Source organism: Saccostrea cucullata, unplaced genomic scaffold, assembly GCF_032062105.1.
Source record: "Saccostrea cucullata isolate Sc308-1 unplaced genomic scaffold, CSIRO_AGI_Scuc_v1 ctg4639, whole genome shotgun sequence".
Classification (NCBI taxonomy): Eukaryota; Metazoa; Mollusca; class Bivalvia; order Ostreida; family Ostreidae; genus Saccostrea; species Saccostrea cuccullata.
In genome coordinates this window covers 1-26,731 of record NW_026930692.1, presented here as the reverse complement: position 1 = coordinate 26,731, position 26,731 = coordinate 1, and the positions used below count along the sequence as shown (strand labels likewise).

Below are 26,731 nucleotides of genomic sequence, written 5' to 3'. Positions count from 1 at the left end.
ACGTAATACAAAAATTACAAATCTCAAAAATCAGATTTATATTTCAAATGTATTGTCAAAATTATCATTCCGTATAAGCATTTATTTTAACCCCCCTTAAAAAATCACACACCATGTGTAGGGGAGTAGAGCGTCTTTGTGTTACTGTTTTCCAGAAATTAATAACATATTCGTGTGGGAAGTAAATGATAAGCGTGAGGTCGTAAGAATATTTCTGCTTTTATTATCTACAGAGAAGGACAGTGAGTTCCGATTGCCAAAGTATTTTTAGCTCTGTTATCTTTTATCATTTCGTCTCAAACAACACAATGATATAACCGAGAATTATCTTGTGACATAAGTATGTCATCTGTCAGATTTTTGTCATACCTCTTCAAGTACTGTCAGATATTCTGGGGATTTTTTTTACATTCAGCACATTCTGACAACTCGAGAAACATCTCTTTACACAACATATGACGTCATCTGATTGGGGAAATCCCCAGCTGTCTCTATATATACCTTATGAAATCTGTTGTCGTAAAAAAATATTGCTTTTTCTGTTATCCAGGCACAGCATTGATCTTTTCTGGTAAGCTCACTTCGAAATAAGAAAAATGATGTTTTCAATTCTTGTACTGCTTTTTGTGTCAATATTCAAAATCAGGGCTGATTCCTTGTTACCCAGTACTAACGATAAGAACTCTACAGCTATAATCAACGAGAGACGCGACATCCAGGAAATAGACGTTCTGCGACAGCTCATCAACCAGGAGACTCTCATCCGGGTATCTGTTGTCAATGACGTCAGGGCAGCTGTGGATGACGTTACCTCTTTCAAGAGAAACATGGCATCAGCAGAAACCACGGTCTCCTCCTTACAGCGGGCACTAAATGGATTAAAAGTTCAGGTCGATTCTCTAACACAGGATAAGAATTCAGCGGAGAAAACTGAAACATTACAAAGACACGTCGATAATCTTACTAGTCAGAACCAGATTTTAAAGCAAAGGATAGAACAGTTGGAATCACACTTTGAAATAAACAAGACAAAATCTTTACAACAGACTATAGAAGTATTACAAACACAGGTTGATTCTTTGAGCAGGGAAAATAGGAGAAAAAACAAAAAGATAGCAATAAATTTTAAGAACAAAATTGAAGAAGCCGAGCAGAAGTTCAATAGAAACATCGAAGAAATTTACAAGCTTCTAAACGATAGAACATTGGAAACCGTGAAGAAAGGTATTCCATCTCTCTCTCTCTCTCTCTCTCTCTCTCTCTCTCTCTCTCTCTCTCTCTCTCTCTCTCTCTCTCAGTGTATATTTTTTTATATAATTATTATATGTCACCCTTTGTTTAGATTCCAAAATAAAAACTTTGTACACGGACATACACAGTCTGGTGTATACAGTATAAACCATTTCTGTAACGAGACCCTATCTGTCGTTCTTTTTTCAGATTCAAAAATAAACAGGGATTGTCAGGATCAATTTCTACAAGGTCATAAACAATCTGGTGTATACAATATAAACCCCTTCGGTAACGAGACCCAGGTAGATGTATACTGTGATATGGAGAAAGAAGGTGGCGGGTGGACAGTAAGATTTCTCTCTATCTTTCTTTTATGTTTTTGAAATTATCAAAAAAAATTAATTTAAAAAAAGATTTGAAAAACGTAAGTTTTCAAGACATTTTCCTGTTGATAACTTAGGCAATCCAGAAGCGGGTGAGCGGATTCGTAAGTTTTAACAGAACGTGGGCGGAGTACAAGGATGGATTTGGTAACCCTAGTGACTCCTACTGGATTGGTAAATATCTATTTACATTTGTTTATATCAATATATCAAGCAATGTTTAACTTTTTGCATTTGTCTATGTTTTACGTAAAACGATTTGTTTTTACAAATACTAGTATTTTTTTTTTCTTTAATACTTTGTAAATACTTATTAATTGAATAACGATTTCAGTTTTTTTTTCGAAACCTTATACACCCGTACAATTAACTATTGAAGGAAATGACGTCATTCACCAGCTTACTAAGGGAAGAAACTCCTCCCTCTACGTCTCCATTACATTATACAATGGTACAGATTTATATGAACTTTATCAACAGTTCTCTATGTCTGATGAAAGGGAGAATTACAGACTTTTTCTTGGAGGATCAGCTACCGGGACGTTGGGTAAGTGATAAGTAAAGTATGTGATTATCCCTGGATCCGCCACTGATCAAAACAAAGAAAGTAAAAAAGATAGTGAGAGTTTGAGAAAAAGAAAGGACAAATAAGGAGAGGGAGGAAAATAAAATAGAGATCTACTTAATCTATAAAAAGGATATGTCAATTTTAATCTTTCTTGCCTTCTACTAGCAAAATGTATGCATCCTCTATCTCTTATTAATGAATAGACCCCACGTTTTTAACGACGATTTCTTTCTAAATATGATAAAAATAATTTCGAGGTACTGTGAGATCGTAGGGGTTTAATTTTCCTTGTTTTCAAGGTATGCAGAGACACACAAAATGTAAAATTTTATATGCTTTACTCCTAACAACAATGAAGTCCCACAAACTATTTTTTCATGAAACCTCGAAAATTGGAACCTTCGAAAATACGTGATTGTACAGTATGCTATTCTTAAATACTGCCTATTCCTTCACCCTGTAGCTACAAAAGATGTGTTTGTGAAACACCATGCAACCGGCTGCAACAAAGAAAAAAATATTTTTAGCACATAGGTCACAGTCAAGGTCACGAGGTCATTGATCTTGGTGTCATTTGAAAGAACTTAATTAGTGACGTACGTATACCAAATATGGATTCTCTATCTCTCATGGTTCAAACGTTATGTCGAAAGTTCAAAAACGCTTTTTTTAAGCAAATAATACACAGTCAAGGTCATTGACGTTGGCGTCATCTGGAAGGGCTCATTAGGTGGAGAATACATGCAAAATATTAAGGTAAGGTTTGCGTCTCCCTCCAACTCATATATTTTTTAAAATGCACACATGTTATATATCAATTTATTCAGGGAGATTAGCTTCATCACTTAATATGATTTTCAAAGATATTGCCCGTCTCATTTTTTGAGTAAAAGATGCCAAATTTCACTTATTTCATTTTTCACCTCGAATATTATTTTCATTGAAAAACTTGATTTATTTTATAAATTATCAAACTTTTATCATCAAAATGACCGGAATTAGTATAATTCATGCTTTTATTATTTAAACTTTTAATTTTCCTTTATCAAAAATGTGAAAATTTGGGTAAAAAAGAAGATTTTTCAATTTTCCTTGATAAAGTGAAACCGTTGCCATGGCAACAAAAATATAAAAACCAATGTTTTACATATCTACCGATTCCATCAAAATCCATGAAGTTATTAATTTGATCATTTTCATTAATTTGAACTAAAAAAATATGTATGTCCCCAATATTATTTCCATGGAAACAGGGGCTATATTATGGGTTCGGAACATAAAAACCAGGCTTTTTCTACACTTTTAAAGACAACATTGATATCACCTTGTCATGGTGAATGTTAAAGACTAAATGTTATTTTTGATATTGTTTTTAGGCATAAATTGGCCAAAAATATTCAAAATAAAACTCCTCCTGTGCTACATGATGGTCTAAAAATTTATTCCATGGAAGAACTCTAGTATTTATGGCAATCTTTACATCTGAATATTCTGATGAAATTGTCCATGAATTATACTGCAACACCTTTAGAAGTACATGTATATAAACATACTTCAGAACATGTTGCAACTAAACCAATTAAAAGCCTATGAATTTGACCTCATGTTGATTAGTTATTCCAACATGTAGTAACTTCTAGACATCTTTGTAGCAAAATATCTTTATTCAGTTATTGTTGGTGACTGTCATAGTACATGTATGCCATTTTTTGAGTGAAATGTTGTAAGCATTGCATTCACGAAGCTGCTGTTTTTATAATTAAATTATTTCTTTATTTCGAAGAGTAGAAATGCATATTTAAAGTAATGTTTGTTTGCCCTCTCTTGACTCAGGGTAAAATTATTGGGTCAGTAGGTGAGAAAATCTTCAGCAACATTTTTTAAGGGGGATAAGAGGAATAAAAAGAAAAAAATATTGCCCTGCATTGAAAAAAAAGTTTTCAGTCTGGTCATTTTAGTCAGTCGGTCTGGTGAGGCCGACAACCAAACATTTTTTAAAGATGGCCTATTTCTACACTTCATGGACATTAGCTCAATCATTGGATTAGATAGCCTTAGAATCTAAATTGAAATATCAGACAGAACAAAATAAAGATGAATTCTAAGTGACATCAACTCATACTTTATTAATGAGTTTACAGTGTACTTTTGATTTCAGAGAAAAGGCAAATTCTGCAAAATGACATAACACTGTCATTATGAAAAATATTTGTCAAGAACAGGGAAAAAGAAACAATGCTACAGTGATAAATATATTTCCTTGATATCCATGAAATAATTTAAATATAACAAAATTTTCTGCTTTTTAAAATCAAAATACAGAAAAAAAATGAAAAGATTATAAATGTAAACAATTTTAAAATAAACTACCGGTACATGTATTTGTGAAAAAAATTTAATTTTATTAGATTACTAAATTGGTCTTATCATTCATACTAAATTAACAACCTTACAATTCCCAAGTGTCATGTTTTAAACTATTACAGTAGATATAATAAAACATGTTCACTGCAGCTTTATATACAAAACTTGTCAGTTTTCAGAAATACTTATTTGAGCATATTAGGTCCTGGTAAGGTCCTGGTAAGAACAAAATTTAATGAATAAAAACATCAATCTTAATTGTTCATGTATTAATTTCCTTGCAATTTTACAAACCATTTTAAGAAACTTGTTACATGTAAGTATCTATAGACAAATATGCATTGGGTATAACAAGTCAGAAGTTCTTCTCCAAATCTCCATTGATTTTGCCATATCTGGTTCAACATCTTAGCTTGATCCATCCAACTTTGATTGATGGCACAAATCTTTTCAGGAAACACTGGAGTACTTTTATTTGGTTCTTATCTATTCCAATTAATGACCCATGATCTGAAATCACATGTGTTCATTTTTACAATATCATTTAACTTAAAGAATTACATTTTTTGAATAGCATAAGGAATTGTACTGAGTTTCATTCACTCAATGAAATGAATAAATTTCCAATATAATGAATGAAGAATCAATATGAAATTATTGTAAAATTTACAAATTGAATTAGTGAAATCACTGGCGGATTTAGAGGGGGGGCCCAGGGGGCCCGGGCCCCCCCCTTTCGTGCTCCCAAAAATACACTATATTTAATAAATCAATGTTTTTGGGTGTGGCTGTGGGCCCCCTACCCTGACCTCAAACTGGTCGCCCCCCCCCCTTTTGAAAATTTTTGGATCCGCCACTGGAAATGCTAATGCTTGATCAAGAAAATTAATGTTCTTGTCATGCACAATCTGTATCTATTTTTTATTAATTAGAAAATGAGATATTAATTGAAATCAAACCTCATTTATAAAGGTAACTCGAACAATTGAATACCTGTTCTGAGGCCTAAACAGCAAGGATTTTATTTTTCATAATTTCTTGAATGAATGCATTTTTTTTTAGTTTTTGGCAATGTTGGGATATTAGTCACATCCTGACATCCTTGTACCGTTTATTCATCGTTTTTAGTCAGTAGATCATTCATAACTTTCAGTAAAATGAATAGTTAAATAATTACCTGATGAAAATACTATCAACAATCAAACTGTCAACATCATTATTAGACATGGTCAAATCAGCGTGACTTTTCTTCCCGGTTCGGACTGCATATAGCATGATACTTTACTGGATACTCTCAGGTCTTTTCTTTTTTCTTTCCCATTCTCACTTAAAATTTTTTAGTGTAGTGGTGAAGCGAGAAACACACATCAGCACAATGCGTCAATGACTTTCTTCTAATTGCCGTGCAACTTGCCACGTTTCGTATCGAAAATAAACAAGTCCTCCTTTATTGGTTCATCCACATGCATCACGCTAATCTCAAAGGCTTCTAAGATTCCTATGCTTTGATTTATTATAAGACTTTCTCCTGAAAAGGTCCTTCGTTTTTAGCCCTAACATTAGTGTCAACAAACATCAAGTATAACAGAGGAAATTCGTTACGGAGATGCTTAGCATCGCTGGTTTAAATTTGCCTGTTTCAAACGCTTTGGTGATTCGCAAGAGTTATCTCCCTGTTAACGCAAACCTTATCTTAAGTCTCTATCTTTTTTCGTTATGGTGAAGGTTCAAGTTTGCCGACAAAAAAGCTATATTTAGCGTATAGGTCACAGTCAAGGTCACAAGGTCATTGACTATGGTGTCATTTAAAAAGCTTATTCAGTGGTGTATGTATACCAAGTATGAAGTTTTTATCTTTTATGGTTCAAAAGTTATGACGAAGGTTAAAGTTTGCATTAAAAAAATAGTTTAGCATATGAGTGACAGTCAAGGTCACAAGATCATTGTCCTTCATGTCGTTTGAAAGAAATTAGTTAATAAAGTATGCATACCAGATATGAAGTCTCAACTATTCATGGTTCAAAAGTTATGGTGATGGTTAAAGTTTGCAGACAAACTGACAGACAGGACAAAAACAATATACGCGTCGGATCTTTCGATCCCGGTGCATAAAAATTATATAAATACATTGTAGTTATATGTTCTGAGAATATCGATTATTGCATTGCAAAAATAAAAATAGTGTAACAAATATAATGCTACGACTCTTTTATTTGTGAAATTCATTCGTCGTTTTTAATGATTCCTATATTGCTAATTGCAAAAAGGCTAACGGATTGTGCTGTTTCTGACGTGCTAACGCCTAGCTTGTCGAGAGGTTTAAATTCGGGTACAAGTCAAAACGGCACCTGGTGAAAACGGCACTTAGGAAATATGCAAAACGGCACTTGAGAGTAGTCAAAACGGCACTTCAGAAAAGTCAAAACGGCACTTTTTAATTTTGAGAATTTGATATTGTTTATACAGAAAATGGATCTTTATATTACATTTATAGAAATAAATGTGTATATTATTATTGATAAAAATGTTTTAAAAATATTTTAGGGGGAAAATACTTTTGTACAGTGGTTAGATTTTTTAAAATATGTTTCTTCTTTAAATTATATGTCTAATATTTTCTACAACAGAGATTAAATCCAAATAATATTATCACGATCCTTTGAAATTTAAAAATATATAGCACTGCAAATATGTATACTACTCTGTTTTGGGGGTTGCCATGCAGTCACAGTTGATTAATTAGAAGCCAGTTAGAGTATGTTTACTTAGAATACACATGTAGGAATAAGAAACAAAAGACTTTTCACACCTCCCCCTCATTAATCTGTTGATCGTCAATTTGCAATCATATACAGTTACTATTGTGTATTTCTTGACAATATGTCAAAGGGATTGGAACTTAGATTTTCCTCTCTAAACTGTACATAAAATCTGAATAGCTATACAACATTTCCTATAAGTTTTTTTTTTACAATATGAAACCTGTACATAGAAGAACAAAAACATTTGTTTGTTGGTTATTTTTTATAACTGAAGAATATTAATTTATTTCTATTTAATAATATTGATTAAATATTAAAATGAAACAATGTTGATATTAATTGTTACCATGGTTACAAATAATAATTTATTTAGATGATAAAATGATGCTGTTATTGTTTATAATCTTGTTTTTAAAAATAATGTTATATTTAAAAACTATGCTGTTATTTCAGTAATTTAAAAAAGGAGACTAAAAGATGAAGATACTGATATTTCAAGGAATAAAACATGTAAAATGAAAAAAAAATCATTTCAAATTTGGTATTTAAATGTATGAATCTGTGGAGAAAAGTATGTATATGCATAGGTTCACACATAATTTAATTTTATATATAGGATCACATAGATTTCATAAAAACTTAATTCAGTGTGTACATGAATTGTTTTCTTGGGGAAAAAATGGACCCTCCCAGAAAACAAAGATTATATATGTTTACATGTATATATACTCACACAAATATTTATCAATCTATATATCAAATTATCATTGCATATAATTATACTTTTTTCTATAAGTGCCATTTTGACCAAGTGCCGTTTTCACTAAGTGCCGTTTTGACCAAGTGCCGTTTTGCATAATCCAAGTGCCGTTTTCACTAGGTGCCGTTTTCACCAGGTACCGTTTTCACCATAATTCTTAAATTCTACGTCACATTGTCACCACATCAAAGCAAGTAGCCGAGATCGCGTCTCTCCCACGCTAAAGTCGGTCAGCTGTTTGTTGGGTAAAAAAAGTGGACTAGACAGTCCCGAAGTCGTTTTCTTGAATATTACCAGCATATTAAATGTCTTTAAAACTTGAATTAATCAATGAAAGCATTTTATGATTTTTTTTTCAGTCCATTACGAATATTTAAATTGGTCGATTATTACATTCTATCGCAAACTTTAACTTCTTTATATTTGCGCACATGTATAAAAATCAATTATTGCATAAGTCATTGACCATTGCATTCATTGATTAAGCGTATCAATCCAAGCCATTCTGATATTGTTGCAAATTAGTACAAAATATACTGCTGAAAAATAGAGCCCCCTCTCCAGACATATATTCAAGAGAAATGGCGCAAAGGGAAAGCCGGGGGAGACGTTCAAATTTTATCGATTGAAGTTCAATTTAGTTATGTTTTAATCAATTTTGTATGTTCAGTATAATTAATACCGAACGGCAGAATGTAAAGCGTAAATCTATCTACACATGCACTTCCTGCAAATATTGGAAATAAATTGGCCGTTCTCGAAAAAAAAAATCTATCCTCCACCAGCGAGAAAAATAATATGTCCTTGCCTGGTACTTCGAACCCTTCTCCCCACCCGATTTTTTTTTCTTTTTGTTTTTATTCATATAATTATCATTTTTCTATTCATTGTTAAATTATTCATTTTATATTTATTTGTTTTACTCTATGATCTCTCTTTTCTCTCTCTCTCTCTCTCTCTCTCTCTCTCTGATTCATTATAAATATGTAACAATTGATAATCTACTCCTCATACATTTTTTTTCAATGTTTACATCAATGTCATATACTTGTAATTGTACCTTGACCTATTGAGAGAATTCAATTCAATTCTTTATTCGCTCAAAACCATATCACTGGTACAAGACATAGGCGTCGGAACCCCCCCCCCACTTTTTTTCCAAATGTATACTTAGTATAGGCATTGAACATATCTTCGTAAGTTTAGCCCCCCACTTTCCACAGATACGTGTTAGTATAGGTTAAAATTGGGAAATAGACATTTACTTTTTTTTTTTTTGCTTGTCAAGTTTTTTGTTTTTGAGGTACAAAAAAAAATTTCTTACACTTACCCCCCCCCCCCACTTTCAATTTGCTTCCGACGCCAATGCAAGAGGTACATATATACATATACACAAACAAAAATTGCGGTCAAGGGTTAAGAAATAGACAAATATATAAAGAAAAGAGTGAGAAAAACATGTAGTCAGCTATCTGTAAAACACACGGAGGATTCAAGAAGGACAGACAGTTTTAAAAAATTTTCTTTATAAACTTTGATAATGATTTTTGTATTGTTGCATTATTACTACTCAAAAGTCCATTGAATTTAAAAGTGTTAGGATTATTACAATATCTGTTTGGGAGAAATATTTCTCTGTCTTTCGAAAAGTAATTGCATTCCATAACTTAATGATATTCATAACCAACAGTTTTAAAATCACATATAGTACATATCATAGAAGGATCATAGGCATATAAGTATGCTGTTCAATCCAGTCCAATAAATAAAATATATTTTGAACTAACCCTACCCGAAATAGAGTTTAACTTTTTTTCTTTGGCTTGTCAAACTTTTTTCGGATGAAAAAAAAGAAGTTATCCATACCTGACTTACATGATGATATGAAAGAAATAATCTGACACAGAAAATTCACCAGCCCCTCTCCTGGGGGTCCCTTTACCAACTCAGTGTATGTACAAACACTATCCCAAGGCAGCTTCTGTAACAAGGAACAATCGTCTCTTCTCTACATCCCCATTTTTTCCCTTTCGCTAGTGTTAATACAATATAAATTGTGATATATACATGTACACAACTGGCAAATGCTATAAAAATAAAATTATCACCTTCAATTTATCATGGACTCTAAAAAAGCAAAATAATGGTCTTTTTCAACTGTTTAATAAGATTTGTGCTGCCTGTCCCCCTTTTTAAACCGTTTAACGTCGGCGATGTACATGTATATTGCAGCTGACCGACTTTAGCGTGGGAGCGAAGCAATCTCGGCTACTTCTTTTGATGTGGCGAGAATGGGACGTAGTATTTAAACCTCTCGACAAGCAAAGCGTTAGAACGTCAGAAACAGTGCAATCTGTTAGCCTTTTTGCAATTAGCTCTAAGCCAATTTGTTCTGTACACATCTTGTTCTTCACCATAAAGCCATTGTATTATTTACTTCTACTTAGTGTAGTTAGGCCTAATAAGCGTATCATAATTCTCCAGGTGACAGGACGTCAGACACTAAGAGTTCCTACTTGAGTGAAATCGAGTTAAACAAATAGATTTGACAATGAATATTAACACAGTAACTCGATTATTTTAACGATAATCTACATAACATGTGATATAAGGCTATATCAAAGTTTACAAAACTTGTTTGTCTATAGTGTGTATAGTTCATTTGAATCATTTCAGAGTTTATGTTACTAGTTTGACATTTATACGGTATATGATATATCATTTATATCAAAACGAAGTTCATGTATCTGACTTAATACCTTGTGTTGAGTAATATGTATGTATTATTTAAATAATTCTAAAGAATTTAATGTAACTCCTTGAACTGAGTCAGTTTTTTTATCCTCCAGGGGACAGCATGTCAGACACGGGGAGTCCCTACTTTGATCTGTCTGGGATGTCCTTCTCCACCGTAGACAGGGATAACGACGTGTCTGGAGGGAGCTGTGCTATTGATTACGGAGGAGGAGGAGGATGGTGGTATAACAGGTGTAAAGACGCCTACCTTAACGGCCCCTGGTCCTCGGGAGACTGGACGAAGCCGTGGTATCCTACTGTACGGAGAGGGGCGGATGTCAGAGAGACGAAGATGATGATCAGACGTCATTAGGTCAACATCCGGGCTCTTTAACTTGCTTTGTTTAATAGTTTGAAATCCGAAGCTATCAAAAGTCGTGTGTAAAGGTTTGTTGATGATCTGTTTTTGAAATTGTTTTTTTTTTTTCTTTACAGACAGAACATTCAAAGGAAGAAAATTTGATGATGTTTTTGAGAACCGTCCGCGTTTGTTCTGCTCCTATTTTGTATTGTTTTGTGGAGTTTGATTTTGAATACTGTTCCGTTATATCCATATCCTTCATGAATAATGAAAAACACTATAATTAAAAATCAGAAATAAATAATTTTCATAAAATAGACACTTTTATTTCATTTTATAGTATTCTTTTATTCATAGCAATGTTCTATAAATTCCGAATTTATATAAATGTTTCTTAACAAAATATGCGTCCTTATGAAAGGATATCCTTTCCTGGGTCCTGTTGGACAAAAATTTAGAATTTTATCATTATCATTGTCTGTTGATGCATTTTGATTAAACTTAGGTAAGGAATATCCTGTTCTTATAAAATAATTATGCCATGTGAAAATAATTGAAGGGATAGAACAAATAAAAATCGATACAATGTTTCATATTAAAAATACAATATTTTTATAAAACTTACGTTTTATATGTATATTTAACTTCATTAAGAACCGAATAAAATATCAAATATCATGCTCTGATTGTTCATTGTTTTCTTTTACATATTGTTCATTTGAAAATTAAATTATGGCAATCATTCTTTATTTAAACATTAAGGAAACACTAACATCTGATAAAAACTATGAAGGGAACAAGAGGATTGAAAGAGTTTTTTGAAATGTTATCAATTTCATGTAAGAACTTTATTCGGTAATAACCAATATTTGCCCCCCAAATCAAACTTTGATGGAGGAATATTTAATTAAGTTCTTAAACAGGGGAGTATATGCTGACTTCAAAGCACTGAATATTTTCATAAGTAATGGCGTCATATGTACGTAATGACGTCACAAACATGACGTAAATTTCGGTTTTTAATGAATTCTACAGAAAAATGTACATGTTTCGTCGATATTTTGAGTCACCGAGCGCATGTGTGTTCAGGATCAATATTTTGATATAATGTGTAGAATGATAATATCAATGAAATATGTAAATATTAATCCTGCACAAACATGCGCTCTATAAATTTAAAAGCTAAAAATGTTGAAATTTTGTCCTCTTTCTGAAAAAAATTCTAAAATTGGACTAATTTGTGACGTCATAAAAACAAAAATTGTGAATGCTATAATATGTTCTGTTAAAAACAAGGTACAGTAAGGGCAAAATTCGGCCTACCATCAAATTTAAAAATATTTTTGAATATAAATCTAGAAGATTTATCTTTTCAGATGACAGTTGTTACATATTTGTGTATAATTTAGTATTGGAGAAACAATGCTGTCAATTTTGCATCCTTTTTACCATATTTTTCCTTTTTAACGTCGTAAGAACATATGTGACGTCACTGAAATTATTCATCGAAAAACAATGTACATAATATATAATTAAGACAATTTTTATTCTCTGAAACTAGTAAATCTACAACATGCAATCTCTTTCTCTCTCTCAAAAAAAAATTCTCTCATTAAATACTAGGGATGGCAACCGAATACGGAACTGCTAATCGGTTAACCTTAAGAGCGATTAACCGCTTAACCATATCAAAATATATTTTCAATATTTTTTTTCATAAGTTAATTCATGTACACAAGAAGAACTTAAGTCTAAAATTTTTAAAACTGTTCTATTTGTCTTGATTCTTGATGAGAAAATTATATGCATACCATTATATATCTATATTTTCAGTTTCAGTAGACTGGAAAAAAATCAAGAAAACCATGAATCATGTCTGAGAAAAAAGGCATAGATCTTTTCTCCAAAGCAGATTTCACCTAAGTTCATTCAGCGTTGTCACCATAATTAAGATTTATTCTGAAGTACATTTTTAAATTTACAGTGTTTAATTCACAGTACTAAACGGTGATTTAATTATCATAAATGAATTTTGAACATATTTCATTGACAAATGCCAAAGGGATTGGACACAAAGAATTACAGGTCAGTCGGGGTAAAAACTTGGTGTTTTAACAATAATTTACACTTCAGACATAAAATGACCAAGAACCATGCCCTTCGGTCCGTAGAATCATACTAGTAGTCACATTTATATCAATGAATGTGTGAAATCCTAAATTATCAAACTTCAAAAAAAAATGCGTTCAAATTTAATTTTTTTAAACTTTTTCGCCTAACTTATTACAGATTTTCTTACGATTACCATAGCTCCGACCGAGTAAACAATTACCTTGTTACAAATTGATATCCCTATTGAATACCTTGACAAATTCATTACTTTTATTTCTCTTGCTCGTTCTCATTACGTCCTCTCAAAAACTACAGTAAAACTCGTTTAGTACGAACACGGATATTGCGAATTCACGGATATAGCTAAGTCATTTTCAATCCCCAGCTATATAAATTTGATGAATTTTACATACAGTTATAACGAATTACGGATATAGCGAAGTAATTTCAAAGGTCCCAGCGACTTCGTTATAACCGAGTTTTGCTGTAGTACTAAAGAAGCAACCTCCCTCTCCCTGTCTCTCTCTGTGAATTTCAAAATACATTTTCAAATCTTAAAATCATTTGAACCAAATGTAACATATTAATGTTAATAGCATGTTAATAAGTTCAATAACTTTAAATAGATTAACATGTTAATATCACTCCTCTTCATTTCCGACAAGGCTGTCTTCGTCGCTGTCGGAATCATCAACGGGCAGCGCTGCAGCATCATCAACGTAACTGCACCAATTCCGAACTCCAATCTTTGGGTTTTCCCTGTGCCTTGCAAAGGATAAAAACCATATAACACTAGTGATGTGGGAGCACATTCCCACCACTCTTGACCCTATTTTGCATTTGCAAAACCATGATTTTATATTTATCTCATCAAACCCAATCCACAATAAATACTTTTTTGCCGATATATGCCTGCTTTGAAGTTTTGCACCTAGAATTCCATCATGGTCATTGTTGACGTAAATTTCATAGTTGCCATCTTTATCCAGATGTTCCTGAGCATAGGATTTAGCTAGTTTTATCTGATATACCCCCATTGTTAATTCTCGTATTTCTTCTTCCGACAGTTGCGGAAATGCAATGCTTGTGTCGCTGGCGTCAATCTTCCGCCACCTTTCTTCCCTTTTGTCTAAACCTACATTTAAAAAAGCATGTTACTCATAATTAGTTGTAATAAATTTAGAAATTCATAATTTATCAAGATATTATAAAACAAGCATTCTGAGAGCACTGCATAAGCAATAGTCCCCTATCGGCATGTAAAATCTGGTCCCCGTTAAAAAATGAAAATGCCATAACTCTGTAAAAAAATCATTGAAGCGGAATGAAATGCAAATCTGATGCACACCTACTTAAAATTCAGAATGCAAGCGTTTAGAAAAAAAAATAACGATAGGAAACCCCTATCAATGAAGTGGAACGAAGTACAATCTTGACCTGTAATCAACTCCGGTTTCACCGGCAGGGTAGTAATAATAGACTAGAAATTACATTGATGTAATGCTCTTATATTGAGTTACAGTAGCAATTTACCATTTGTCTCTACATATTCCTTGAGTACATTGACTTCCTTGGAGAGAAAACGCATCTTCGCAGCTGTCGACAAGTCACTCTCTAATCCTGTACTAACATCAGGCCTGAATTTGTTGCAGATGGCACTAATGATCCGAACATAATCTCCGATGTGTGGTATCTGGCTATTGGGAATGGTTCTGTCCAAGTAATTCCAGGTTTTGATTCTACCATTAACACTTTCGACGACCCATCGTAGCTAAAAAACAAATGTTGATCTTAATTGGTTTACTTTGATTTACAGTTCTTTTTCATTTATTTAATCAGAACACAATTGAAATACTTCTGAAAATTACATCGTATATACATTTTAAAAATAATTATGCTTTTGATCTTGAGTTTCTTCAATAGTTATCTTACTTTTGTAACTAAACGTGTTGCATTAGACTCTTCTGTTGTGTGTTGCTTTGTTCCACGTGGTAGAAAGGAAGGCATTTCAACATGAATTCCAATGTCGTTGAGTAGAGTTTCCGCATCCCTAAACCCTCTATCGACAATGAATATGTCTTCCTCCTTTATCCAATCTTTAATTTCCTCTACGTTGGTTTCTATCATATGAGTCAAAATCTTAGCATCTGAATTCCTGGAGTCGGCTAGGTATGGCCCAAGCACCGAAACAACGTACCCCGATGTATTTACCACTATCATAGGTTTAATCAACGGCCTGTGTTTATGAGTACTAAATGATCTCCTTGAGAATGTAAAATTACCACTTTTTTGTAGGTATATATATGTCCCATCAAGTACTAGTATTACTGGATTTTCAGTTACAGTACAAAGCAGCTCTTTTGCAAGTGGACGGGTGTGGTTTTCTTTAACGTCCTCCCGGGTAATGTGGGAAAATCCCAAATGATGTGGAACAAAGTTCAACATCAGAGCATGTTTTGCTGTCAATACAGCACGCCTTATCTAGAAAAGAAAACATAGATCTATACTATTATTTTTTTTAGAGATTACAAAGAACTACAATGTAGATTATTTGTAAATTAAAGAAATTACCTGCCATTTTTGCATGCCAAAGAGAGTTCCAAGCAAATGATTGCTCATTCCACAACGCAATTTGGTTAATAGAATAGCAATACAAGTCCTCACACTTCAGGTCTTGGTTGCCCTTATGTCAACGTCTTTCAGGTATGAGAGCAGCTCATCAAACTGGTCTTTCGTCAACCCAGTAAGATTATAATAATCTTCGTTATCCATACTCTTGGCGTCATCAAAGTTGAGTCTAATACTTTCATTCCGTAGAGCGAATTCCCTAGTTTGTTGGAGCAGTTCTACAATGGATGTCCTGTTGATATTTGTGTCAGGGTTTGTTTGCTGCATTTGTTGTAGTGCGTCGTCAGTAAACTCTTTATCTGCAATATGTTTTGGGCAACATCTAGAGCCGGCAGGAACAAACATTTTTTTTCTTAAGAAAGCTCTGACACGGGCATACTGAGTCACCACTATAAGCTTTGGACCTGGCTTTTTACATATAAGACAATTCGCATGGCTCTTTGATGTGCTGGGGATGCTAAGAGTCACAGAAGGTGGACTTGCAGTCACAGACATTTTCATTCTTTTATTTGGATCACTTTCCTGAGTACTGGAGATACTTTCAGAAGTTGGTAATTGCGATTCACACATATATATGTACTTCCTACACAGAACATCTTCTTCTTTTACCTTTTGTAAATACTTTCTTTCTAATATTGAAGAATGTTTAGGTTTTATTTTGTACCTGTCGTTTGGTGTAGTCCTCTTATTACACAGAATACAGGGATATGATTTAGGTCCTGTTCCTGGCATCCTGTATTAATGTACAGACAAAATTAATTACTCCACCTTGCAACACATTTGTGAATCTCAAAAGAAAATCTTGAAAATAAATTTAAAAGTAAAGTAACAAAAATCTTTAGAGCCATCATCATCGCCAGATATATATGTAAAGTAGAAAAAAAATTGTCTTTTATCGTTATTTTTTACACCAAATATATATATATTTTTTACATTGTAATTAATCTAAAAAAAATTAAAGAGCACTGTATTTATTTTCTATCAAAAGCTCTCACCAAAATCATTTCATTAAAATATATTAATGGAAGACATACCCCGGTATACCTTTAATTTATACATTACACCCTTACCTGATTTAGTGTCAGTAGTTAATCCCATCCATTTATCATTTTAACTCTCTTCTTGTGATATTTCTTTTCTGTAAAATGTTATATCATTATAAAATATGCATATACAATTCTACATTTAGAAATAAATAAATAAACAGATTTTTTTTTTTAAATTTCTAGTAAAAGATTTTTGAAATATACAATAAAAAAATAAACAGATTTTTTTTAATTTCTAGTAAAAGATTTTTGAAATATGCATGTTAAAATTAAAAAAAAAAAAATTACTCCCAGGGTGAGATTCGAACTCACGACCTTCCGCGCGGTTACCTACCTACTATAACCATTCAGCCATACAGGCTTCATATATTTTCCATTAGATTATTTTAGGTCTACTTTGATGCGCAAGAAATTTATTATAGCTCTTAAATTTCCGATTATCAAAACATTTCACATCACTAATATGAACGAATGTAAGGGTTAATCAAAATCTACTTTACTTATTTTGGGCATTATTGCTCCAATTATATGATTCGAATGTTCGCTGACGTCATTTTCATTACACTAACTTGTGCGACATTATCAGACGACATAACCATGATGTCGATGTCTTCTTAACAACAACTTGCCAAATTTTAACTCCCATATTATGCAATTATGTATTAAATCATTACCTGGTCATTTTCTTCTGGTTTAAATGCAGCTTGCAGACTCTAGACTGTTCGTCATAATTTACATCTATGTTGTCACGAACGCTTTTTGTAGATAACGAAACAAACCAAACTGGTCTTGTTGAAAAAAATCCGTAAAAAGCGTTATTTTTTCAAAGGCAATTTCACTCTTATTGTTACATTATGTATGTTAATAATTAGGGCTTTTCGACTTTTGTCGAAAAGTCCTATTGCTTTCGTCTTTTTTATTATTATTCTTATTATACTTAGCACTTTTTTTGCTCAGCATTTAGAGATTGTCTTTAAAAATACCTATTTTATTTTATAACCACTAAATAGCAAATGTAAATGTCTCCCGTCTTAAACAAGATAAACTTCCGGTTAAGTCACTTCCGGTTGATACTAAAGAAAAACTAAATTTTCTACAAAACCCTATATCATTTTCATTTTTTATTTCTACTCTCTCAAATTCAACATATATAAATTCTAAAGAACCAATACTATGAAAAAGTCCGCGTACAGGATTTTTGACCACAGATACTTTTTGAGATAATGAGTCTTCAAACATTCAAGAAGGGGGGATGAAATTTAAAAAGTCACAAAAACATTACTAAAATTATTTTGAGCATAGAAACATTTTGGAACTAATTAGTAGAACAAATGCTATTAGTTTCATATCAATCAGAGCAGAACTTCCGGTTTTATGGGTCTTTGAAATTTGTCTACGGGAGTTTCTATGTTAAATTGAAATCAGGCATCACGCGTTTTCTATTAAAATCGTCCAGATATTTTCATGAAATTTTGAGGGTTAAATGACTCTGATATTGTCCCAATCTGATTAAATTATAAATATGAAATACAAAAAATTAAGGGATTTCTAGGGGCCAATATTAAAAACAGACTTTTTTCCGTAACTTTTTTATTTCTCAATGGATTTTCAAATAGTTTTCAGATATGAGTTCAGCATAAAGAGGACAGTCTAAAAATTATGGTCCGTGGGGTCACTTTTTTACCCCTTATAGGAGTTTTAGAGACCTGAAATATTGCATTTCTAAGTCTTGTAGAAAATATTTAAACAAGAGTTATCTCCCTTTGCCCACCTGTTTGGAACGTTATATGCTGTCTATGTTTCTATTTTGGTATGCATCTGAAGAGTACTTCCAGTTTTATGAGTTCCTTAAAATTGTCTATAGAGATTTCTATGTTAAATTTGAACTCACATTTGTTCCATTATCTTAAATCGTAGGCAAGCAATTCTCGTGAAATTTCATATGAATATTGACTCCATCAATGTCTCCAGGTGGAAAGGTCATGAAAATAGAAATCCCTAAAAGTAGGAGGGATTTTAGAGGTGAGTGCAGAAAACGGCTTTTTCTCTGTAACTTTTTTAATTCGCATCCAATCTTCAAACTAATTTTCGTATTACATCAAGCATAAAGTGTACAATTTAAAAATTATGGGCCGTGGGTCACTTTTTGATCCCTTAAAGGAGTTTAAGTGGATTGAAAAACAGTACATTTTCGTATGTGTTAAATAACCACGAAGGACTTATGTCTCTTTGAGTAGACACTGATGTACAAAGAGAATTGTTGTTTCCAATTAAACATTAATCTCAAAAAAACTTTTGCAATATTTTATTATTATTTTTTTTTATTGTAAAATATTGATTTTGCTTTTAAGATTCTTTATTTTAAGGGGTCGAAAAGCCCTCCGTTTTTGTTGAACGACAAAAATAAGGTCTAGTTTATGATTAAAAATTATATTTCATTTAATCGCAAAATGAAAAGGACGATACGATTTCTGAAGTAAGAATATTACTGTAACTTGCTTTTAATTGGAATCCGGAATAACCAAAACTTCAATTTTAGTGTTGGCCGCAGCAAACGCGATTGATGGGATCATTATAAATTAATACATTTCAGTTATATCAAAAACAAATATAAGTCTCATGAATCGCGTTCGTTGCGGCTATAGTGAAAATTGCAATCAAAATCATAAAAATTGCAATATTTAGTGGAATTGTCGGTACACGGAAAGGTTTTGAAATGTACGTAGTATATGTGTGACATTTTGGCGCCATTTTAATACCGTGGTTGGAGAGACCCGAGGGTATATAAAATAAATAAGCATCATATACCTGATAATATTACTGTTTGTTTTTTGCAAATTTACTGGGCCGATATATGCAACAACCGTATTTAATTCTTTATATTTCTCATACAATTTATTGAATTCAGCACATTTCATGAAGTTTTCAAAATGTAACTTTTGTGGGGGCAAGTATATGCAGTATACCGCATATAGTTCTTTGGTTGAATCTGATTTGTCGAGAAACATTTGTTAACAAACACTATAACCTGCTGAATAATGAAGCCACGTCCTCCAGATTAACACCTTAACATTGCTTGACGATGGGTGATATTCCAAAAATAGTGGCTGCGCATAATTTATGTGCACATACGGTTCATGTTATATGTGCCTGTATAAATATTTCGGATAACAATGGTTTTCTTTGGGTAAAAAGTTCAATGTTTCACTCCACTTCATGCATTTTCATATAATGATTACTTATGAACGTTTTACGGCAAAAAGTTTGACAAATGTGATTTTTCAAGACATTTTACACAGCATATCCAGAAATTAAAGTGCTTTATGTATTTTTAATTTTTTTTTATTTTTAACGTAGAAAAATGAATCAAATTAATGAAGCCATATTTTTAAAATGGTACCCCTTCATGCCATATTCTTCACTGATTTATAACAATCATATACTTAACTAATATTTAAGCCAGTTTCAAAACCTTTTGGAAACATAAAATTTTAGGGCACAATAAAGCTAAAACCGTACCTAATCCTTCATTATTACTTGAAAAAAAAATGTTGCTCCTCTGAAGGTTAAACATACTTCGCTTTTTTCTAGTGTAAAATACTCTAACCACGACCTAAAGTAAGAATAAGATATTCAAAACATTTGCAGATACTGAACTGATTTTTGGTTTATTCGTTTACCATGATGAGTTATAAATCAAGTTTGTATTCTGTTCCATTCCTTGATTTTTTTTAGGGATTTACGACATTTTCAACTTTTAATGGGTATCAGAAAGGTATGTGTTTTACTTCGCTTCAATACTTTTTTTAATAGAATTGTGTTCTATTTGATGGGAACCAGTTTAAACTAGAAGGTAGGAACTAATATCGCTATTGCAATACCTTCAGAATGTTTGTTCTATTTGCATGTCCTTGGGGTTAATCTAATAAAATAACTCAACATTAACAGCAACAAAAAAAATAGTGATATACTTTAAATATCCCTTTTTGAATATTTAGGCAGATGATCTAGGTGACAAAGAGAAGTTTTTTTTAAATTACAAAAAGATAGGTCAAAATTGTATTTCTCCAATTGATTCTTCATTAAAAGAAATACGAAGATATCAGTTAAGTATTATTTTGTATAACATGAAACAGAAAATACATTTAATCCTAATTGAAACTTTATATTACATATCAAGAATAATGACATTGGAAGCAAGACAAAATCAATTTCAAAACATGAACAGAGCTTAAAAAGTAAATAAATGGGTTCGCTGAGTGAACGGAAATTTTTAGCACATCATTGACATTTAGGACCATCAACTGTACATCTAAGCTTGCATGAACAAAAGGGTCCTGAACCATAATGCGATCACCAACAGCACTCTGAACTATGGAGAAGACGGAATTGACCGTTCTAATTGCAAGGATTAAGGAAACTGTAATCATCGTCCGCTTCTTCACATTATTTGCAGCGAGCGACGATTTCATCGTTTTACAACGATTTACGACGAAATAGATGTTAAGTAGGACGATAACAGTGAGGAGGAGACCATCATCAACTATCTACAACAAATACGTATCAGGAATGTTCAGAGACCATATAACTTCTATGATAACAACTCAGTATACAATACTTAACATCAAACAGAGGCCGGATATGACGCAGATTTTTCCATTGGTGAGGTAGACACGAATTTTTATTGGATGGACAAACACGAACTATCTTACTGATAAAAGTACTATAACATTCAAAGAAGAAAACATTTTTGTCCCATATGTGGTTACCTGAAAAATGTTTTGAAACTTAAAACATTGACATATATATGAAGGTACGAAGAATTTGTTGAGAAAGAAATTGATGTGATAAAAGATATCTGCCACAGCTAAACTTAAAACACTCATGTAAAATGGTTTTCTAAGCTTAGGATACAGGAGAATCACTGACACTGACAGGTTACTCAGAATCCCCAAGGCGGCAAAGGCCGAAGCCACGTATTTCAGTAAAATAGATTTGTCAGGTCTGGAGGTGATGGTTTTCTCGGAGCTTTCCCGACCATCATAGTTCGACAGCAAGGATTTAAAACACAAATTCTGTAGAAGTCCACCAAGGGATGAATCAACATAATGCGATCTAATATTCAGTAGATGAAAGCATTCAATTAGTTGAGATCCATTTTCTACACATTTATTCAGTTTTTCGATTATGGATGAACTTGTAACGAATACGTTAGTATGACGAAACTTGCAAACAATGTCTTGTTCCGTCTACCTGATTAACAAAAACAGAAAAACTAGAAATATGTCTGTAGGACATGAGTGCCCCGCCGCGGGTATGTATATTAGTTATGCAACATGAAAATTTGTATTAAATTTGATCAGAAAAGTGATGCAGTTGAATTGCTTACATCAGTATGTATAAGCATATGAAGTTTGAAACTAATTTCAACAAGAGGCCCAGGGGCCACAGCGCTCACCTGAGCACATCGGGCTTGAATTTACTACCCCCCCCCCTTCCAGGCGTTCATCATTTGAACAAACTAGAATCTACACTACCTGAGGATGATTCCATATAAATACCTCGGGTATCACTAATCATAGCTTTAAAGTACTTAAAAAGAAGATTTTAAAAAGTTTCCCTATATATCCCTATGTAAAACTTGGGTCGGCCATTTTGGCCCCACCCTTGCCCCTAGGGGCATGATTTGAACAAACTTGAATCTACACTACCTGAGGGTGATTCCACATGAGTTTCATCTTTCCTGGCCCAGTGGTTCCGGAGAAGAAGATTTTTAAAGATTTTTCCTATATATTCCTTTGTAAAACTTGGGTCGGCCATTTTGGCCCCACCCTTGCCCCTAGGGGCATGATTTGAACAAACTTGAATCTACACTACCTGAGGGTGATTCCACATGAGTTTCATCTTTCCTGGCCCAGTGGTTCCGGAGAAGAAGATTTTTAAAGATTTTTCTTATATATTCCTATGTAAAACTTAGGTCGGCCATTTTGGCCCCACCCTTGCCCCGGGGGGAATGATTTGAACAAACTTGAATCTACATTACCTGAGGATGATTCCACAGGAGTTTCATCTTTCCTGGCCCAGTGGTTCTGGAGAAGAAGATTTTTTAAAAATGCCATTTATTTTTAACAAATTCATGATTATCTCCCCTTGGAAAAGGGCGTGGCCCTTCATTTGAACAAACTTAAATCCACTTCACCTAAGGATACTTTGTGGCAAGTTTGGTTAAAATTGGCCCAGTGGTTCTTGAAAAGAAAATGAAAATGTGAAAAGTTTACAACGACAACGACTACGACGACGACGACAACGACAACAACAACGACAGACAACGGACAAATTTTGATCAGAAAAGCTCATTTGAGCCTTCGGCTCAGGTGAGCTAAAAAGCAGTTGAATAGCTCTCATCAGTATGTATCAGTATCTGAAGTTAAGTAAAAATATCTTGGATGGTTTCTATAGGTCCTAGTGACTTCGTTATAACCGAGTTTTACTGTAATCGAAAAAATTCATATCAAGTTACCTGAGATCAGCAAAAGAATCGATCGCGAAGAATTAAGAGAAACAGATGCAAAACGGATAGTGGATTTTAAAATAAGAGCGGATGAAAAGCGCCGCGCCGTACCGTGTAAGATTGAGATCTGTGACACTGTTGTACAACGTCAGGGTAAGCGCGAAAAATTGTAAACCGAGTTCGCTCCTGAGAAGTTTATCGTGCGGGAGAAATGCAGTAATGTTCATATCTTAAAATAGTCATTCAGATTTAATGTTTTCCCACGTTTAGGAATTTGCTATACCAGCAGAATGTTATATGTTTAATGCAAATTCAGTAATTGATGTTGACAGTTTCAGCCACGCCGATTTATGTAATCATTTAGTTATGTAGTTTTGAATTAAACCGTTAAACCGAGCAGACATGTTTTCTGTTATAAATGTCTAGAACACGGACAGTACAGATGCACAGCAGACTGCGCGCGCCGTCGATGGCGAGGGCGTCGATACATTAATTAATGAGCATGCACAAATTTAGGATGCCAAAGTTAGAAATCTAAAGAATAATAATCGGCAGACAGAGCAATAAATGTGCAAGGTGTAATATCAAACCTGCATCTTTTGATTTTAATAATTCCTTTCCTTGGTGGACTGTATCTCCCATTTTGACGCATGCGCGTCTATCAACAACTGGACAGAGAAAGAAGAAAGGTCTTTACTTATCTGTTTCGCATGAGGAATCGCACCGGGAAATGTTTCAAAAGAAAAAAAGTCAACAATATGAGTTGTTGTTTAATGCCTTTGAAGAACGCTTTCTGCCGCCCAATCAGATTGAACTATATTGTGCACAGTTTAAGGAAAAAAAAACAACAGAGCGTCTGAGACATCGTATGATGACCTGGGACAGGCTGTCAGTAGATTGACTTGTCTAGCATATCCAACAGCCCATCGGGAGAAACAATGGGAAAGGACGCATTTATTGATACATCAAATAAATCCTCTATGCACTTAGGCATCAAACAGCGTAGATCTGGACGTCTGAATGAGGCTATTCGACTTGCTTACAACAAAACGGAGAGGGGAGAAGATTTGCGGATGTTTGAGGGCGTAGAACGCAATAATGTAAAGTCCAAACAATGCCAAGTCCTGAATGGAATTCTGAACCAATCATATGCAACATACAATGTATAGAGGTTTTAAGAAATAATACAAGTGAAATATTCAGTAAATTTGTTTCCTTCAAATAATTTACATTGAAAGTTGATATACTGAGGAAATTGCTTTTTTTTTATTTTTGTTGTGCATCATATGTATCTTGCTCATGTGTCTTAATTCAGCCAGAAATCTTGCTTGCTCATATTTTTACAATTAGATTCTTCATTTATGTTTAATTGTAAAGGTCAAAGTCATTTTTTGTTATAAATTTGATGTCAGTATCATTATTGAAAGTTAACTTGTGGTTATTGCAGTCTCTTACCTCTTTCAAGGATGTGAAAATATCATTTTTATATAAGTGTTCATGAGGTAAAATGTTTTCTTTTATGAAAGTACAATAGTATTTTATTTTGCAGGTGAGAAAGAGTTGCTCAAAGTGTGGAGTAAGAAAGACACACAATTTTTATTTCATGAAAGAATGAGATTGGAAAAGGACTTTTCTCAAGCAAGGTCTCGCAAGACACTTTGGGAGAAAATTGCAAGAGTTGGAAAATGATGGATGTGTTGTTACAGCAAAACAATGTACAAGTCACTGAATAGAGCAAACACGGATACAACTGATCACAACAGCAAAAGTAGAAACGATAACAAATCCTGTGAATTTGATGAAGACAGGGTCAAAGTTTTCAATTGGAAGCCTCTCAGGCAGTCTCAGTGAAAGTTATCAATTCCCAGAATCTCTTTCTAGTTCTGATCAACAGTCCAAAAGATCCAAAGAAAAAACATACCAAAGACAGGAAAAGTAAGACAGCTGAGGTCACAGAATGACTCGAAAGTTACAAAGCAGACAGAACTGAAATAAATAAAATTTATGTAATACATTAAATGCAAAAACAAGATATAATAAGTTGAATGTATTGATTTTTTTTTAACAGACTATGAATCTTAAACACACTTTAACACTTTTATTTATCAGAAAGCCCTATTACTTTGACCTCATAGGTTGTAACTTTGAATAAAATGATGACACAAGAGGATCTTCCAATATAGAGACTGGGAAACAGAAAACAACACAACTGGTGATTGGTATATACACAGAAATGGCAGGCTTACAGCTTATAACATTAGAAAGGTGATTCTAGGTCATCGAATTCGTTTCTCAGTTAATTCTTACAACAAGTAGATATGGATATAACGAACAGTATTCAATCTCAAAGTCCATTAAACAATACGTAATAGGAGCAGAGCAAACCCGGACCTCCGAAACATCAGAACAGGTATGAGTATAAATCACCCCCTGCTATGATTGATTGATTATATACTGTTTAACGTCCCTCTCCAGAATATTTCACTGATATGGAGACGTCACCATTGCCGGTGAAGGGCTGCAAATTTAGGTCTATGCTCGGCACTTACGGCCTTTGAGCAGGGAGAAATCTTTATCGTGCCACACCTGTTGTGACACGGGACCTCGGTTTATACGGTCTCATCCGAAGGACCGCCCCATTTAGTCGTCTTTTACGACAAGCAATCCCCTGCTATGAATTGAATCAGATAAAAACATAGGTAATCAGAGGTTACAGAGCTCACCTCAACGAATGTTGTCTTTAAGTAAGGCAAAGTCGCACAATTAACCAACAAAAAAGTGTACATTCCAAAAATGAAAATATTTAAGCAATTTTGATCTGATACTTTGAAATAGACCTACATAAAAAATTTAAACTAGTTCTTAATGAAAATGTAATCAAAATCCAGCATCTGAGGCAAATTTGAGAGTTTTCATCTCCTGATGCAACATTTGTGCAAGTTTGGTTTATACTATGTTATATGAGCCTTATAGGTTTTTGGTAATAGACCTGCAACCATAACTTTTACCTGGTCTATTATCTGAAAAATGTATGTCAAATTCAGCATCCGAAGCAAGTCCATTAGTGTGCATCCTAAGATGTATCGTCCACGCAAGTTTGCTCATTATAGGGCTCATAGTTAATTGGAAATGAAACATGTATTAAAAACTGACATTTTCAGTCATCCACAAAAAGTGGGTCAGATTCAGCATCTGAAGCAAGCCTGGTAGTATGCATCCTTAGATGTATCATCCATGCAAGATTGGTCATTAAAGAACTCATAGTTA

At 33.3% G+C, this 26,731-nt stretch overlaps 2 protein-coding genes across 2 annotated transcripts; one reads left to right on the top strand and one right to left on the bottom strand.

Moving 5' to 3' along the window:
- The first annotated feature begins 207 nt into the window (after positions 1-207).
- Positions 208-11,848, top strand: LOC134229622 (fibrinogen-like protein 1). The gene is made up of 6 exons (XM_062711367.1): positions 208-1,224; positions 1,441-1,580; positions 1,694-1,790; positions 1,996-2,163; positions 10,920-11,179; positions 11,302-11,848. Exons 1-5 carry the CDS (start codon positions 597-599, stop codon positions 11,177-11,179), a joined length of 1,293 nt encoding a protein of 430 aa, XP_062567351.1. The 5' UTR covers positions 208-596; the 3' UTR covers positions 11,302-11,848.
- Positions 11,849-13,920: 2,072 nt separating this feature from the next.
- LOC134229619 (uncharacterized) lies at positions 13,921-14,867 on the bottom strand. The gene is made up of 2 exons (XM_062711366.1): positions 14,813-14,867; positions 13,921-14,414 (listed from the first exon to the last, which is right to left on the bottom strand). Exons 1-2 carry the CDS (start codon positions 14,865-14,867, stop codon positions 13,921-13,923), a joined length of 549 nt encoding a protein of 182 aa, XP_062567350.1.
- Between the last annotated feature and the right edge of the window lie 11,864 nt (positions 14,868-26,731).

Coding starts and splice junctions, on each gene's coding strand:
- LOC134229622 (XM_062711367.1), top strand. CDS start 597: ATGATGTTTTCAATTCTTGTACTGCTTTTTGTGTCAATATTCAAAATC. Junction 1,225..1,440: donor ATTGGAAACCGTGAAGAAAG/GTATTCCATCTC, acceptor TTCTTTTTTCAG/ATTCAAAAATAAACAGGGAT. Junction 2,164..10,919: donor ATCAGCTACCGGGACGTTGG/GTAAGTGATAAG, acceptor TTTATCCTCCAG/GGGACAGCATGTCAGACACG.
- LOC134229619 (XM_062711366.1), bottom strand. CDS start 14,867: ATGCGTTTTCTCTCCAAGGAAGTCAATGTACTCAAGGAATATGTAGAG. Junction 14,415..14,812: donor GGAATATGTAGAGACAAATG/GTAAATTGCTAC, acceptor TTTTAAATGTAG/GTTTAGACAAAAGGGAAGAA.